This window comes from Branchiostoma lanceolatum, chromosome 4 (assembly GCF_035083965.1).
Source record: "Branchiostoma lanceolatum isolate klBraLanc5 chromosome 4, klBraLanc5.hap2, whole genome shotgun sequence".
NCBI lineage: Eukaryota > Metazoa > Chordata > Leptocardii > Amphioxiformes > Branchiostomatidae > Branchiostoma > Branchiostoma lanceolatum.
The window spans coordinates 6,789,668-6,807,388 of record NC_089725.1 but is presented as its reverse complement, the minus strand read 5'-3'; the positions used below and the strand labels follow the sequence as shown (position 1 = coordinate 6,807,388).

General features: G+C 40.6%; 1 protein-coding gene across 5 annotated transcripts in view; it reads right to left on the bottom strand.

Moving 5' to 3' along the window:
* Positions 1-17,721, bottom strand: part of LOC136432372 (WASH complex subunit 2-like) — a 32,969-nt gene that overhangs the window by 7,078 nt on the left and 8,170 nt on the right. The window contains exons 9-28 of one of the 5 annotated variants that reach the window (XM_066423585.1): positions 15,959-16,030; positions 15,035-15,130; positions 14,156-14,273; positions 13,419-13,520; positions 12,436-12,542; positions 11,615-11,696; positions 10,955-11,014; positions 9,998-10,047; positions 9,337-9,448; positions 8,917-9,068; positions 7,950-8,159; positions 6,575-6,802; positions 5,752-5,843; positions 5,432-5,570; positions 4,549-4,713; positions 4,036-4,158; positions 2,493-2,630; positions 1,962-2,097; positions 1,105-1,181; positions 451-531 (exon numbers count right to left, since the gene is read on the bottom strand). In XM_066423585.1, coding sequence (XP_066279682.1) covers positions 451-531; positions 1,105-1,181; positions 1,962-2,097; positions 2,493-2,630; positions 4,036-4,158; positions 4,549-4,713; positions 5,432-5,570; positions 5,752-5,843; positions 6,575-6,802; positions 7,950-8,159; positions 8,917-9,068; positions 9,337-9,448; positions 9,998-10,047; positions 10,955-11,014; positions 11,615-11,696; positions 12,436-12,542; positions 13,419-13,520; positions 14,156-14,273; positions 15,035-15,130; positions 15,959-16,030 — 2,340 coding nt within the window. The remainder of the gene's footprint in view (positions 1-450; positions 532-1,104; positions 1,182-1,961; positions 2,098-2,492; positions 2,631-4,035; positions 4,159-4,548; positions 4,714-5,431; positions 5,571-5,751; positions 5,844-6,574; positions 6,803-7,949; positions 8,160-8,916; positions 9,069-9,336; positions 9,449-9,997; positions 10,048-10,954; positions 11,015-11,614; positions 11,697-12,435; positions 12,543-13,418; positions 13,521-14,155; positions 14,274-15,034; positions 15,131-15,958; positions 16,031-17,721) is intronic. The other 4 variants (XM_066423588.1, XM_066423587.1, XM_066423590.1 and 1 more) reach the window with 4 other exon arrangements.

The window sequence follows — 17,721 nt, the reverse complement described above, 5'->3', positions numbered from 1 at the left end:
CTGCATGTCCCTCAAATATCTGCATGTGTATGTTTTTATTTTGCATGTCTATGTTTTGACGGAGGAGGGCAGGGACTATGGGATGGTTAACATGGCTCTAAATTGCTGCATCTTTCTGTGCATTACACTAAGTCTAATTATGATATTGATAATTGGATATCATATCTTAAAACTTAGTGTGATTTGGGAGGAAAACTAAATCTGTAAATTATTTTTGTTTCTTTGCCTCATTGGCCTTGTCTTCATTCTATCATGTCCGCCACATGAGAAAGGTGTATTCCAACTGTATATATAGCAACTTAGCTGGACATCAGACTAGCATCTTATCAGTAATATCACTACCAATGTGTCTATTCCAACTGCATAGCAGGTTAGCTGCACATCAAGTTACTAGTAGTATCTTATCTCTACAAATGCGTGTTACAGTTCAAGTCTTCTACTAAACTGTACCTGCAGTTTCCCAATAGCTGAGGATGCCTGCCTCCCTTTGGGAGGCTTCACAGACTTGAACCCTTCACTAGGCTTCACAGGCTGAACAGCAGAACGACAGCACAAACAGCATGCAGGAAAACGGAGGAAGCCATGACATTCAACTTCACATAACACACCAAACGTTCACGTCACAATGCAATTCAAAAACACAAAACCATGTTTAAATCATAACTGTACAATGCTCTTACTCAAGGCTTGAAACAGCACCTGCATATGCAAGCAAGATTGGAGCTATGCAAATGATTCTACCTGCACCTAACCTGTACCAGGTACATGTATGGTAGCATAATTTGAATGTGGATTTTTGTGTACTGTACTGATTTTTACGGAAGGGCCAAACACAAAGTAGATAGTTTCTAAAAAGTTTCTAATTTGATCCATACTTCGAAAATCTATTTTTCTAATGGAGTGCAGGTAAAACTTGTCTTGCAGGTAATTTTGAATGTTACCTGAGTGTACAGTTGCAGGTATGCAGCAAAAGCTATTTCCAGCCATGTCTCTACATCACAACATCAAGCTTAATGACCAATCTCTGTTCATACATCTAATCATTGATCTTAAAACAACTGGAAACCACATGAATGTGTTTCCTTTTCTACAGCTGGTACTCACCGTCTTCTCTTCTGCTAACGGTGATGAAGACTCTTCAGAAACTGGAGAGGGAGATGACGATTCACCGAGTAGGGGGTCTGTGAAGAACATGTCAGGAATAAGACTAGAGTTTCAGTTTTTCTATGCAGCCTATACTGAACTTGTCATCATTGAAATTCATATTTTGTAACATGATAATGAGTTCCTGGAAATGAATGAGGAGCACTGTAAATGCATTCAAGTTTGCGTGGTTTTAATTTTGCGGTAGGGAGAAAATGGAGTGTTTGCGGTGGTTTTAAGTTTGCATTTGAAACAATAGTAGCGCTACAGAAACACAGGCACACAAAACCACCGCGAACATTTCTGCATTTACAGCATGCCGTTAAGTTCCATTTCATTCCATTTTGTTCCATTTCATTCCATTTCGCACTTTCTGGGGACCGGTTAAGTGGGGCCAGATGGGATGGAGACACTACATGGAAGATGCAGAAACTTCAAGACCTCCAACATCAGATTTAAGGGTAGCATAAAGGTAGAGAATTTTTTTGTAAAGGTAGACAACTCAAAGATCAATCAATCTGAAAATGAGCCTTGTCTCAGGTAGTTGGATGGTCACCCCATTGAAAAAGGCTGGAGTATAAGCTTCTCAAGGATATGTTAAGCTTATATTGGGGATCACTTCTCTCAAAAGTAAAGCCTTCGTACACAAAGGAGCTTCAGAGCTAGTAGGTAGTATCATTAGACTTGTTTATTATCATGATTATATTTTTTGTTTGTCTCTCATAGTCGATCATCTCTGGATTTAATTCTGGTGTGCTATATATATGGTTCAACGATCCATGAATAATGTTCTAACCCAAAGGCAAACTGTTACTAACCAGATGCAACCTCCTTTTTCTTCTTCAACAGTGCTGCAGGGTCGATGCCACCAAACATGGACACTGCTCCTGCCAGTTTCTTTGGTTTCTTCTCTTCAGGTGCAGGTATGGGAGCGGACGGCTTTGTCACTGGGTCCTTTGGGGCAAAATATAATAGTTGTAAAACCTGCCAGCAGGGAGAAATCTGAACGTAACCCTAGTCGACTTTCAATTGACTCTAGAATAGAGACTGGATGAGGATGGCATAAGGCAGTGCTCGAAATACTTTTTTTCTGTTTTCTCTGCTACCTACATTGTAATACCAAGCCTATATCTACTTAGCCTGCAAAAAGTGCAACTTGCTTTTATTTTTTCTGCAATCTAAAACATTTTTTCACAATTTGCATATTTTGAGCCCTTAATGTTACTGTGTATCTTATGAAAGAACATTATTATGTTAGAAATACATGACTTGTAATATAAATAAACATGCCTCAATGTAGTTTCTCCACCCACAGTAACAAGCAGCATCCTCTTATCATTCTCACCCACCTGTTTCTCTGCTGATGTTTTTGAGGAGAACAGGTCCTCCTCCTCATCCTCATCCCCAAACATGTCTCCCCCAGCAGGTTTGGTGGGCTGGACAGCAGGCCTGGCCTTCTCCTCATCTGTGCCATGTTTTGGAGCAGGCTGGTGGGAAGGATGCAGTTAATAACTTCATTATTCATTGCTGCTGAACAATACTTATTTTTGTGTATATATGACATTAGTTGTCTTGACTTTCTATTGACACCATCTGAAATTGTCTTCACCTCCTTAACAGAGTTCTAGTATAAAACCTAGTTCTGCCAGATCTTTCCTTACTCACTGACGAAAGATAGCGGATGGTGTCTGAAATGTATCTTATTACCTGGATGTCTAACCTTCACCAATGACAATACTTAACGTTTGGGACCACATATATGACACTACTTTACGTTTGGGAAAGCACTGTAAGCAGCGCCACCTAGCCTGCAGTGTGGAAAAGTACCAGTCAGAATTGCCCTGAGGAAGGTGACAGATGGTCAGCGAAATGTTGGCTATAATTTTTTTAACTTGGTAATGAATAAAGGACCTTGTTCTTAAAATTATTCACAAAGGATACAATATACTCATCAACTCTTCAATCTGTATCTTCGAAATTCAAATGGAGTAATGTTGACTTCTGTTCAGAGGTGACATGATACAATATGATGAGATGTTCAAAAACAGCAACTTCTGATCCATACATCTTGAAAGACTTCTTTACAGGAATGCACAAGGACATCTGAGCAGCTGAGCACCTTCCCCAAACTTTTCCTACAGTACCAATTGATAATCATTAAAGAACTGTTGTAGCACTTAAATATCTGTGCAAACAAAGTCTATATTTTCTTCCTAATCACTGTAGTGACTTTTACTCAAGCAGAAGCATAAGAAATTGGATTCAACTTACGAGTATATCACAGCTTTGAATTAATGTCATACAATGACATTCATGAAACATCAGTAACACAAACAGTGAGAAAGTTGAGATGACAGATGCTTATAGAACAACATCTCACCCACTGTCCAATCTCTGTCATTCTTGATAAAGACGAAACCGGTCAAATTCTGTCTCAGCGCTGTCATTATCCCAGAACTATGAATAACATCTCACCCAATTCTCACAATAAAGGTAGCCTGAGTACCATCCTCCGTAGTGACTGCTGGCTCAATGCTCGTCGATTGCTAACCACAGCTTGTCGCTTGCTAAACCGTGGTTACTAACTCAGGTTACAATAAAGGTGGCAAAGAAAGCAAAAATATAGTCTGACATGAGCTGAAATGTTCCCAGGCATGGTTTTAAAGAAGTCAAACCCAAAAAGCGTTGATTTTATTCCGTAGTCGTTCTTACAATAGCCATTTGTTCCACTGTTCCACTTGTCAACATTGTTAACTCGCACTATCTGTACAGTATACCCTTTCTATGCTTTGTTTCATGTTGCAATTAGCCATCGGGCAAGAACTTGCAAATAAAACACTTATTACTAAAACGAGTAAAAGCTTCTGGAAGTGAACAAAATGTAAGACGTACCTTGGAAGAGCTTGAGGAGCTGAAGAGGTCCACATCAGGCGTTTCTTCCTGTCCCCCAAACAGCACATCCTCGTCTGCAAACAGACTCTTGGCCTGTTTTGCAGGCTTGTCTTGCTTTTTTGGCTGAAAAAAAAGTAATTTCTTTGTAAGCTCTCCACACATAATATTATACGGCCTCCGTTGGTTAGTAGACCATAGAAAAATCCTAATTCACATCAGCCCTACAGCATCGGCTATGCCTAAACAGCCCTATGCGAGAACGACAGTCTCTATCACATTGGTCACATCTGTAAGCTGACTTAGTTTTGTTGCAAAGTTCTTTCCTGTGGATCTGTTTTCCTTCTCTTTTGCACTTCAGTGTTGGTCATTTTGTCCTTCCAAGATATGCCCAGGATACAGAGCATACACCTCACCCATCCACACAAACTGGTACTAGGCTTTTCATGATACCCCCTTGTAATATAGCGCATATGAAATTTGAGTGTAATTTCAATTTGATGACATATAACTTACCTTGGTGTCCTTGTTTGCTGCATGTGAGGAGAATAGTCCCCCGTCTGCTTCATCATCATCATCACCAAACAGCCCCAGTGCGGCAGGCTTCCTGGCAGGAGCGGCGGAGGATCGGCCGCCGCTGTCACTGGAGGCAAGGGAAGCTTTGCCCGAGGAATCGTGGCTCTGAAACAAACAAGGGGACTCGATGATACTGCAAATTTTGGCGCAATTGAGTTTTTAAGACCGCTTTGTTCTATGTTTTCTCAATAAACCGATCACTACCACTACCATACTACCTACATGTATCTAGCCCCTTTTTCTGATACAGTAACTCCATGGACTTGTCATACTTCCTTAAACACTCAAGTCAAGTCCATTTCTGCACTGCCTAGCTGTCTTCAAATGGGCAGTGAAGGCAGAACAAGATAACCTTACACATGTTATTGAAGTAAACAATTTCCAGAGTACAAAACATTACAAACAGGCTTCAGGGCTCAAAATTCATTTTTGGGAATAGGTGCACTAGTGCACCCAACCAAAAAAATTAGGTGCACAGAAGGAATTTTGGGTGCACCACATAGAATAAAGTTGAATGCCAGCAAAGCATTATTTCAAAGTTGAACAATATTAAGAACTTAAATTCAACTTCAAAATTTCAAACATACACGTGATACATCAAATTAAGTACAATGAAAGGTTATATTGCTATTTCTGATACTTACATTTCAAAAACATTCTGTATACAAGTGTACAATAGCACCTTTACCCTATAGCGTACAAAAATATCTAGGTGCACCAGTGCACCCACAGTCAAAAATTAGGTGCACAGCTCCAATTTTGGGTGCACACAGGTGCACATGCACCCAGTATTTCAAGCCCTGGGCTTATACCAAGAACACACCTTGATGGATGCTGAGTCGTCGTCTTTCTCATCTTCGTCAAACATGCTGATCTGCTTGGGTTTAGGCACCTCTGCCTTCCCCAGTCCCAGTACATCAGCCCCTCCAAAAAGGTCCACCCCTCCTGGTGGCTTCTTCCTACTAGGAAGGATGAGCATGACGACAAATTAAAGGAGCCCGAAGCAATTTCAGAGCGTTAAAACTGGAAATATTCTGGATATGGTAACCTGTATGGTATCAACATTTATTTGCTCATATTAGCATATTTATATCATGATTTCATACTTTCGACCTTTAAAAAGAGTACAGAAACAAGCTGTACCTGCTGTTTGCTTTGAGACCAGCACTGAACAAGTCCTCTCTTTCTCCTTCATCTTCAAACAGCCCTGAGCTTCCAGTCTTGGTGTCCACAGCCTATAGTGACATAGTATACTGTAATTCTTGTTTCTTACACTGTAACTTTATGTTCACCGTTTTCACAGTCACCTCTGTACCGTGAATTTATCATCACAGTGAAAAAACCTGTTTAGGATTCCTTTACACATGCGTTCTGTAAATCACTTGGCGCCACCGTGAAATTAAAGTTCAGTGAGAATGTCCATTTTCCTTACACCGTGAAATTTTGCTACTGTGACGATAAAGTGAATTACTGTAGTTAATCATTACACACTATCTATTGATGTGACAAGCAAGACATCTAGATTGAATTCGTGTTATAATAATTAAAGTTTTTAGAATCATTGATGAAACAATAATATTGTTTGGCAAAGGCACAGGAGTATGAGGTTATGGAACTCTATCATCATGCACATAATTATGTATTTCATATTCAGCACTTTGCAGCTGCAGTATGGTACCTGATACCTGTCTTGGTAACTTAGAAACTGAATATGGAATGGCTACAAACATTTTGACAAAGACTTACTATAAATGCAGTAAATGCGGTATGGAGAAAATGGAGTGTTCGCGGTGGTTTTTAGTTTGCTTTTGAAACTCAAGTAGGGCTACGTTCATAAAATACATTGTATAACGGCTTTTCTCTGTGGTTTTAAGTTTGTGGTAAAGAGTTCACCACGAAAACCGCAAACATAAAACCACTGCGAACATTTTTGCATTTACAGTACTAATAAACTCATGAAACCAACCTCTTTTGATTCTGGTCGCTTCTCTGCTTCCTTCGCCGTCGGAGCAGAGCCACCGAATAGGTCACCTGCTTCCTCCTCGTCCGAAAATAACGATAGTCCGGCAGCAGGTTTCTTAGGCTTAGCCTTTGAGGTCGCCCGAGAGCTGGCTGCCGCTTTCTTGGTAGGGACACTACCAAACAGGTCATCCTCTTCATCTTCATCAAACAACATGCCAGACTTGGGTTTGGGCTAGACAGGATATTTGAACAGTAAATTATTACTTCTATGACTCAGATTCGAAAATAAAGTTGTTTCCGTAAGAATGTATCAATACAAAGATGATTCACATGTCAATTTTTCATCCATGATGATATGACAATAAAGGTTTATGTATGAACATGATAACCAATGATAGCATTAAAGAAATAGTAAAAGTGGCCTTGACACGATACATTATGTGTGCCGCAACAAAAGCCCACTCACTGGACCCGTGACGCATTAGGGACCTCGCTGTGACCGTGCGATTTGACACCGCGCTGAACAAATTTCATTGATAAAAAAACAAATCTTTTTACACTTTGTGTGATTTGTTGTCTTTTAGTCATACTTGTACGTTTAGCATGGTATTCCCATTGTAAAGTCAAGGCTAACTCAAATTCTAGGACGCAGTGAGGTCGCCAACGAGTCGCAGGTCCAGTGAGAGGGGGGCTAAAGGGTTAATGTCTCACCCTGAGGTTCACAACAACCACAGTATAATATGATGAGGTGGTTATAGGAACATGCATGCCTAACATATATGTCACCATAATACATGTTTAGTCCAATGGTCTATGTAGCTAAGGAAGCAATATGACTACACATGTACATAGTGGATCGACCTGCCACAGCATGTCGATGCATGTATCTTTTTCTTCCATCTTGAACAGTAAAAACAACTATCACAATCACTTTCAGATATTTTGTCTAGAAACGCTGGAAAAACTATATTGTTTTGCCAAAAAGTCTGTGTTGTTAGCATTGTGATGATTTTGCATAGACGTCTCATACCTGTATTAGGCCGTTCCATAGGAATCAACATTAATTAAAATACGCACCTTTATGACTGCAAATCTAGAAAAAAAAACTGCACTGAAAATGTTTTGCTTTCTGTTGGAAACACACGTGTTCTTCATGCAGTAAATTGCTCGGACAACGAAAGTTTCCTACCTAATCCTGACAGTAATAAACAAGCTTTCATCTCAAATTCTTTTTATATCAGGTGGGGCGGATAAAAGGCAATTTATGATCCACCTAAACACATAATTTTTTTTAGGCCGGATTCTTTGGGACTCTACACGCGGACTAATTCAGGCATGAGACCTTAAAATCACTGTGAATATTTCAAGCCATACAGTACCTGATCCGTGAGGGGAGGCGGCTGAAACAGACTCTTCTTTGGTTCCTCCTCCTGCTCGGATGTCTCTGGCTTCTTTTCCTCCTGTGTATCTATTTTTTCTTCTTCCTCCTCCTCGTCTGACTCATCAGAATCAAACTTCCTTCTGGCAGCGATGGCCGAGGCTAGTGGATTGGTTCCTGTGCCAAACATGGACACAGCACCAGGTGGCAGCTGGGAAAATGGGAAAACAAGAAGCCCTGTTTTATGTTTGCTCCATGATAATCTGCCACAGAACTATACACATTGTGTGGACTGCGAGCTATGTAAGGCCCACTGTACATTACGCTTTTCGCGACAGAGGGACTGGCGACAGTGGGTCTGGCAACAGGGGGAACCCCATGTAAAGACAATTCCCGCTGTTGTAGTTCTGCTGTCTTCAAATTTTCTCTCGACAACTCCGAAGTCACAACTCAGTGGGAGTCCCCAACGACTTCAAAGTGCGTATTAAGGGAACGCATCGGTCTTGCAACCACAGACAGCACTGAAAACATAACTTCTTGATGTGTTTTCCCAAGCCAATGTCATTCATATAAATCAAAAGATTGTAAAATATAATTTGTTAAACCATTTCTTACTTTTCCTACAAGAACCAGTCTGAGCATAGGGTAGATGTTTCAGTCATTCTTGTGCCTATACAGACATGTACATGTAAATGTCTAAAAGCCGAGCATACTGTAAATGCATTTAAGTCCGCATGGTTTTTATTTCGCGCTAAGGCGAAAATGGAGTGTTCGTGGTGGTTTTAAGTTTGCGGCAGCCCTATTGTCACATACTACTACAGTATTGGACAAAAATGTTCGCGGTGGATTTAAGTTTGCGGTGAAACGGTTGCTGCGAAAACTGCAAACATAGAACCACCGCTAACATTTCTGCATTTGCAGTACTTTTTTCCTCCTGTTATATAATAATGTCTAAAATCTTAGCGTACCTTTTTCTTGGGTGGTTCCTCCTGTTTTTTCTTTTCTGGTTCCGCAGGCTTGGCAGGTGCTGTTCCTCCAAACAACCCCCCTCCCTCCTCTTCCTCCTCTTCCTCATCCTCACCAAACAAGTCAAAGCCTGCCTTAGGCTTAGGTTTGGACTCTGGGCAAAATATGGAAATATATATTGAAAGTGACAAAACTTTCACAATGTTAAAAAAAAACATGATTATCATTAACAAGTTGTCAATTGGTATGAATGAATAAACTATGATACTAGAAAGGCAACATTTTTGAGAAAATGCAGGATATTTCCCTCCCATTGATAAAGGAAGTATGGAAAAATTACAAAGAAAGAAAACGCCAGCAAAAACAGTATATTTCCTCCCTGTATGGGGAGAAAAATATAAAAATCATTGACTGTCACATACCTTCTTTCTTGAGAGGAGGTGGCTTGGTTGCACCTCCGACTGAGAAGAGGTCTTCATCATCATCTTCTGCCTCAAACAGCCCGCCACCGCTGGGAGCCTTTGGAACACTAGTCTGTGGGAAATTCAGATAAAGTACATGTAACTTGATTAAGACGGATTTTCCCAGGATAATGACTGACATGGCAATGAATGTCATCAATTTGTGTGTGCAATAGAGAAAAATTTAAAAAATTGTGATGATACATTTTCCACAATCACAGATGGCGCAAAACCATGCAAAACGCACATAGAACGCACGATTTGGGTAATCGAGCGACAAGGCAGTGTTACCGTTATCGAGCACTGATGCCAGGAAGTCTTTGCGGACCAAAACTGTGCAACCGCAAAACGCTGCGAAAATCAGGCTTTTCAGGAAATATAAAAGATTACACAATACACATTGCTATAATCATAGCGATTACCCAAAAATCTGGAGCCAAAACTATCGAGAAAACCTATGATTTGCGTCTTATTTTCACAGACTACTTTACCGTCCGGTCACTTTAAATTCCGAACCGGAACCTTAAACAGTGATGTCCTACTAGGCAACACCAGAGGGGAGATTCACTTGTTACACAGAGACTGAAAATGAAATACAAAAAAGGGCTTTATTCCTTCTTACCTGCTTGGATTCCTTAGGAGGACTAGATGCAAAGAGGTCGTCATCTCCACCTTAGCATAGAAACATTCAATAAATCATTTAAATGATTTAAATGTAAGTGCATTAAAGTTTGTGTGGTTTATTTTGCGTACAAAGGGAAAATGGAATGTTTGCGGTGATTTTAAGTTCGCAGCAGTGCTATAGTCACACACTGCTACTGTATTAGACAAAAATAAAACTACCGCAAACATTTCTGCATTTACAGTAAGTGACAGCAGCACAAGGTAAGGGAACAGATGGACACAAAGCATGTCAACACACTGCAGCTTGTGTTCCGAAAAAGTAAATATTAGGCCAAGTTGATTTGATTATATGGATAACATCCGTGCGTGCATCAATTTTCGTCCATTTCACAAGAAGAAAAAAAGTTTTTGACTAGACTGTAAATCATACAAAGCAACTGCAAAATGATTTGATACATGCCGTAAATGGTAAAAAAAATATCGGAAACCGATACAAGGGTTGTAGAACGCCAAAATCATTAAATTTCCAAAGTCAAAGGAGAAGATGTGAAGATGTGAAAAAAAGAATCTATCATTCCGTATTCCATCCTCCATGTGTTCAACCTTCCTGACCACGTAGATTTCATAATTAAGGCGACTTTTTTTTGCCAAACTTTTTTTATTCGCACGCTTGCATAATTTCTTGCGCTCCCAGAGGATGTCATCCATATAATCAAATCAACATGGTCTTACATGGTTTACATTTTTTTAGTGTTAGTACTGGATACTACAAGACATTAACTTCTAATAGTGCCTGTATGCTTTGTAAATATCATATCACATTCAAAAATTGTGCTACAAGAAATTAAGAAGCGACAGAACCAAGTGCACTGAACAGTATTAAGTAGAAAGGGGAAAACAAGCGTGCTTTGCACCACACGTGCATGTGGACTGGATGTCTGTCTGTGGCATGCACCTTGAAATAACGACACAGCTCCCACAGGCAACTTTCTCCCACTTCTGGTTCTGGCTGCTTCTGAGGGGTGGCAAAACTTGCGCAATTACAAATCGATGCAATAATCATCAACTCATTGATCCAATTCAATCCGATACACACAATGCCATTGAATTCGGCGCAAAAGCACATTGAAGGGCATGCTTAAACAAAGCTGGGGTAACTGAATAAAAAGACTCTTTTTTCACAACCAAGAGATTTATTCAACTGACGTTTCGGTGACCATCTGTCACCTTCTTCAAGGCAGTTTTGACTGGTTCACATTGCACTGCAGCACAGGTGTCGCTACTCATAGCTGTGTTCCCAAACACAAAGTATTTATTTAATACATATATTATACACTGTTACAGGTAACAGCATCCACAAGGTGGTCCCAAACGTATAGGAGTGTAACACATATACGTTTGGGAATGCATCTACATGTATGAGCACCGGTGCTGCAGTGCAATGTGAACCAGTCAGAATTGCCTTGATCAAGGTGACAGATGGTCACCGAAACGTCAGTTGAATAAATCTCTTGGTTGTGAAAAAAAAGAGTCTTTTTATTCAGTGACTTGCCAACCTGATGAAACTATTCACAGACAAAGCTGGGGCACTATTGATAAGTTGGTGAAACTGTACCTTTCTTGGTTGGAGCAGGCTCGGGTTCTGTCTTTGGCTCTGGACTTGGCACATCGTCATCAAACAAACCACTGCCACCGCCCTGGGTCACAAAACGTAATTTTGTGATGAGTTGGACCACTGTAATTCTGGTTTCTTTCACTGTAACTTTGAGTTCACTTTTTCACGGTCACCTCTGTGCCGTTAACTTATCATCACCATGAAAAACCTGTTTTAATCAGAATTTACAATTCCTTCACACATCCGTTCTGTAAATCACTTGGTGCCAATGTGAAGTTAAAGTTCAGTGAAAATGTCCATTTTCCTTACACCATGAAATTTTGCTACTGTGAAGATAAAGTGAATTACAGTACATTAGATGCACAAAATCACTCCCGAGGAGTCACATTACTGAAGTAACCATAATATGGTTAAACTTAAAGTGGCATCGCGTTGGCATAAGGGCACGGTGTTTGGCCCAGAACACAGAGGTCCTGGGTTCAAATCCTGACATATCCCATTGACGCTGTGGCCTTGGGAAAAGCACTTAACACAAATTTCCTCACTTCACTAAGGCGAAAATGAGTACCTAGCTTCGATTAGGGACGTCCTGGGATAGGACGTTAAATGGAGGTCCTGTGTTTGAGAAGAGCCACACCTTGAACATGTAAAACAACCCACCACACTTATCAAAAAGACTAGTGGTCCTTCCCGGTGTGAGTAGAAAGCTGTCCAGATATGCAGCTTGCATTGTTCATTACAAACATGGAGTGTTATGCTGTGTTTACCGGGTATCCAATACAATCAAACAAAGATACGTTTTCTGATATAACTGGTCGTACCGAAGGCTCATCATCAAAAAGCCCTCCGCCTCCACTGAACAGTCCCTTCCCACCAAATGGGGAGTCTTCTTCCTCTTCCTTAGGAGGAGCCCCAAACAGGTCATCTTCTGCAACAAAACAAGTAAAACACATCCAAATTAGATGGAAGATCGAAAAACAAAAGAATGAAGTCTTAGAGATTAACATTTGCTTGTAAATGCAAAATATTTTCCTCCTGAACTGTTTCTGTATCTGTATCTATACAGCCAGTATAACCACCCTCCTGCGTAACAGCTGGTAAGCAGCTGGTTATATTACACTGAACAACCTGTCATGTCTAACCTTCGCATATCTATAACTGCATGCATTGTTTAAAGCTGTCTAATGAAGATGCTTCAATGGTACTTGGTGGCAACGAGTTCCACGCTACGATTGTTCTAGGAAAACACAAATTTTTGAACACATCAATCCTCTAGGTTGATAAGTTTGATACTTAAAGGCATAACTATTTCTTGTCCTTTTCTGAGCTGGTATTAGATACTTATTAGTCGGTACGTCCACCAGTTTATTTGTCATTACTGGACACTACAGGTAAAATCAATGATGTACAAGATGCTCCAAGCAGGGCATCCAAGCAGGACGGACGAATGGATGGAGCTGTGCACACCAACCTTGCAGCTAAAATGCAATAAGGTGAGATTCTAGATAAAAGTGAAAGTGATGTTGAACCAGTTTAGCTCAAATTAACTCAATGAACAGAAGAGCTATTCTTCCATTGGTCGTGACAGAGAAGACAGATGCTATATACAGTATTTACAGGTTCATTGTACCGGGGAAATTCCCCTACCTCATTTCGACAAGCACAATGAAAAGTGGACCACGGCTTAACGTCCCGTCCTAAGGACTGCAACACAGCCGGAATTGAACTCACGACTTCTAGTTCCAGAGGCAGGGCTGCTAACCACTGGACTACACATGCTACCTTCAAATCAAAGATCTCTTACCTTCTTTCGTCTTGGTTCTTTTCTTTGTCTTTGACTTCTTCTCTTTCTTCCCTGTCTTAGAGCCTTTGCTGGATGTAGACTCTGTCCTTTCCCGTTTTTCCTCTGGTAGGACATTGACATCAATATACAATGTTAGTAAACAACACAGCTAAGCTTGCTACTTTGTCAGTCATTGTCTATCTTACAAATAACATAGACCAGGGCTCAAAATACCCACTTACAACATGCAATTTGCTGAAAAAAAATTTAAGATTGAAAAAAAAAAATCTCAATCTTGAAGGGAAAAAATCCAGGACGGATAATTTTGTCCTTTTACGCCCAATCTGGCTTGTCATAGGTCCAAGCTAGCTTGGACGCTATTTGTAATTATGTGTACTTTGGCAGACAGATATGTTTTATGCAGCTTTTTTGTGGATCATATACATTTATTCAGTGGGGACACAATTGAAGGGTTTCCCTGCTTGCCTGAGTGAATTATTGTTTAAATCTTGCTGTCGAAATTCATAAATAAAATAAATAGATAAATAAAAATTAGTAAACATGAACAAAGCCATATATGATTCTGTTTTTAGCTTTGCAATGCTAAGTAGGTTATCATAGGGTTTGAATAACAGCTTGGGTATACGCAGAATGTTTTTTTAGATTAGAGAAAACAATTTTGGGAACTTGTAATTTTGCAGAAAAAAACAACATTTCAAGCGCTGCATAGATCTAGAGATATGTATCCTAACACTGACCCTTCTTTGGCTTCTTTTCTTCTTCCCAGTTTTGTTCCTCATCAGACGCAGACTGAGGCACGGGAGCAGCAGCGCCACCTATCCTGGAGGCCAGCTCTGCAGCAAAACCTCCAGCTTTCTGGATGAGGAAACCCAGTAAAAGACTCTATTTCAGTTACACACTTTAGGTTATTCCATTTACATGTAAAAGTGTAGGGGAGGTAAAGTAAGGATGTGTCTCAAGAAATAAAGAATAAACTCTTAAAGGGATATTTGACAAAAATGGGAGGTCAGAGCACAATCCATCAAACCGGAAGACGGCCTCAAGCCGAAGGTCAACAAAACACAGGACTTCTATTTATACACTTTTCAGCAATGTAAACTCAATGCTCAACCTTCGAAACCATATTGTCCTTGACTTATGTGGGGTGCCATTCTCCATCTGACCCCCGAACCACTGTAGCCGCCCAGAAGGTCCTGTCCTGCATAGCCTTCCCCATGCCATCAGCTTGTATACCTGTGTCTCTTTTTAGCACATCTAAGTATGTTAGGGGTGGTCTTCCTTGCCTTCTTCTCCCATGTGTTGGGGACCATAGCACTAAGTCAGAGACTATTTCCTTGGTGTTTCTAAGGCAGTGTCCGGCAAACCTTAAACGTCTGGCCCATAACTTGTCTGATACTTTGGGGAGACCAGCATAGAGTTCCTTGTTTGTGCAGTGCTGCTCCCATGTTATGTTATAACACGTCTTAATATCCTAACACAACTAGGTCCACTAAATCACTTGTTGCCCACTACCATGGCATGGAAAAATCAGGGTGTGAACTGTTTAGTGCATTCACACATTTCAACATAAAGAGTATAGTACATAGACTGAGATGACAGTGACAACATATGTTTACCTGTGGTTCATCTTCCTCCTCCACCTCATCCCCAGACTCCTCCTCATCTGATGCCGCACCACCAAATAAGTCACCTTCTTCCTCACTGTCAGCCTTCTGTAGGGGGAGAGAAGAGTCTGTTGATAATGGACCTTATGTCATACCTGGGCTGTTCGATACAGGTGTTCCGGACTGGATGATAACTTTGGGTTATCACACGGGCTTCCATAGAATATTTAGAATGCATTTCGAGTGCGCTGCTGTCGAAAATTCAAATACTGGATTTGGCAGTTGGAATGTGCGGCTGTTACAATTTTTTTTTTTAAGGACACAAAACTCCCTCAACTTCTGGCGCATTTTGCATTCAAATGCGTGTTTTCTCGGGTGGGTATGACATAAATAAAATACAACAAGGTGTATTTTGCATCACCCTCAATCCCAGCCCACCCACAGGTTGGATTGCCCTCTGGCCACAGTCAGGCTGGTACCTCTGGTGATACGGAATACTCCATACCGTATTCTATATGTACGATGTATAGCAGAAGGCAAGGGCCAGTTGTCAATGGGTCAAGTTGAAATTTTTTTCCATTGACCTCCCCTATGTCCCAAAAGAGAAAACTTTTTTCCTTGGTATTTCCCCTCACTTGAACTCCTAAGAAATATTCAAAATGGCACGAAAACCACTGTTCATGTTTGAAAGTGGCTTTGGAGTCGTACTTTGATAGCATTTTACAGTGAAGCAGAACTCTCTGTTAGTCACCTCAAGAAGAGATGAGTTTAATGCATCAAGCCCATGTTAACACATTTGAACATATGCTTAGGTCCATCCTCTATCTGAGCCCGAGAAGGGTGTTTGATAGTACGAGATGAGAGGCGATTCTATCCAAACTTGTTTGCCCACGAAAAAAAACAGTTTCCGTATGATTGCTACGATGTAGTACTTACTTGTGGTCTGGTCTTGCCTTGTTTTACTCCGTCTTCTTCTGACCCACTTTCTTCCTCTTCAGATTCAGAATACTGGTAAAAGAAGAAGCATACATGTCTTAAAGTCAATGTATACCTGGATCTAGGTAATCTTATGGTTGCTGTCTGCGGTGCTGAAAATGTGGTGTGAGTAAATAACAGCTATGATGAACATGGAACATAGCTTTTCTGCAACAAGAACGGGATGATCAACTGGCTCCCAACTCGGGACAACTTAGTCCGATGGGGAAAGCTCCTCTCAACAAAATGCCCATTGTGTCAAGGTCATCAGTCACTTCGTCACGTCCTGAATGCTTGTCCAGTGGCGCTGACGGACAGATACACTTGGCGCCACAATAGTGTGCTGAAGGAACTGGTAACTACTCTACAGCTTTGGCACTCCATGACGGAGACTCCAGTTACAATAAGATGTGACCTGAGTCCTGACGTCCTAGAGGGCGGGACACACACAACAGTACCCCCGGACATCCTGCCTACCTCCCTAGTACCGGACATTACCATACAAAACACAACTGAACAGAAACTGACTCTGATTGAACTCACTGTACCATTTGAACAAAATGCCCAAGCAGCTGTAGATAGGAAAATGGCAAAGTACGAAAACCTTAAGGAGGAGATAATCTCCCATAGTCAATATAGTGCTACAGTGGTTACAATAGAGGTGGGGAGCAGGGGTTGGATTAATAGCGAGAACATTAAGAAGTTGAAATCACTGTGTCCTGTAGGCAGGAAGGATTGTGAAGTTAGAAAGCTGAAACAAAGGCTAGGGCACTGCGCCCTTTGTACGTCCTACGCAATATATTGCGCAAGGAACACCCCTGTGTGGGAATCACCGTCCGGACTGTTTTCCAGCCGTTGAGAGCTATGTACATTTTGAGATAATATTATTATCATGTATCACTAACAGTGCAATACTTCAAATATCGTTAAACTTGTGCAATACAGCCTGTATATACGTATCGGAAGTCGGATGCACATAATTTTTACCTTGCACCCTCCAGATTTGTATTGATCTGAGTAAGGGGTCGGCCTAGGTTTTTAATTAATTCATCTTGTATGTGGTTGGTTTTAAAAGTGTGTCTTTTGTGTTTTACCTCTGCAATAAAGATGATTTTGAACACACTACTGGAGTGCCAGTCCTTATACTTAACGATTTATCTATTTCTGTTTTCTTTTACAAGGTGGCTCTCTAAGTGAATAGGCACTGTATGTCAGAGAGGCCCTGGGATAGGAATCTGTTTTACCTTGTGCATATTGTTGTATTGTTTGGGCCCTGGCATGGGTACAGGAATACAAAACAATACAACAATGCGCGCAAGGAAAAACAGATTCCTACATCAAATACCAAATGCTATATAAAGAATTCTCTTTCAATACATCTTTCAGTTTGATAGGAAAAGACATTCGAATCTTCTAAAACAACTTTCCAAATTTGTCTGTCCATCTTCTTGGAACAAGACAGGTTAAAAGATCTTCTTCATCATATCTACCACTAGATAGTCGTGTCCTAAGAAGTATAATTTGAATGGCAGCAAATACTATGTGAAAACACAGAGCATTCCCAAGAACGACCCATCATTGTGAAGTTTTGAAAAAAAGACTGATGCTAATTCTGTGATACTAGATGTATCATTATTTGTTTCACCACTGTTTCAATGTTGATTTTATTGAATAAAGTTTGGAAAAAGAAAAAGAGGTTTTCTGTCAAGTTTTGGCATCAACAG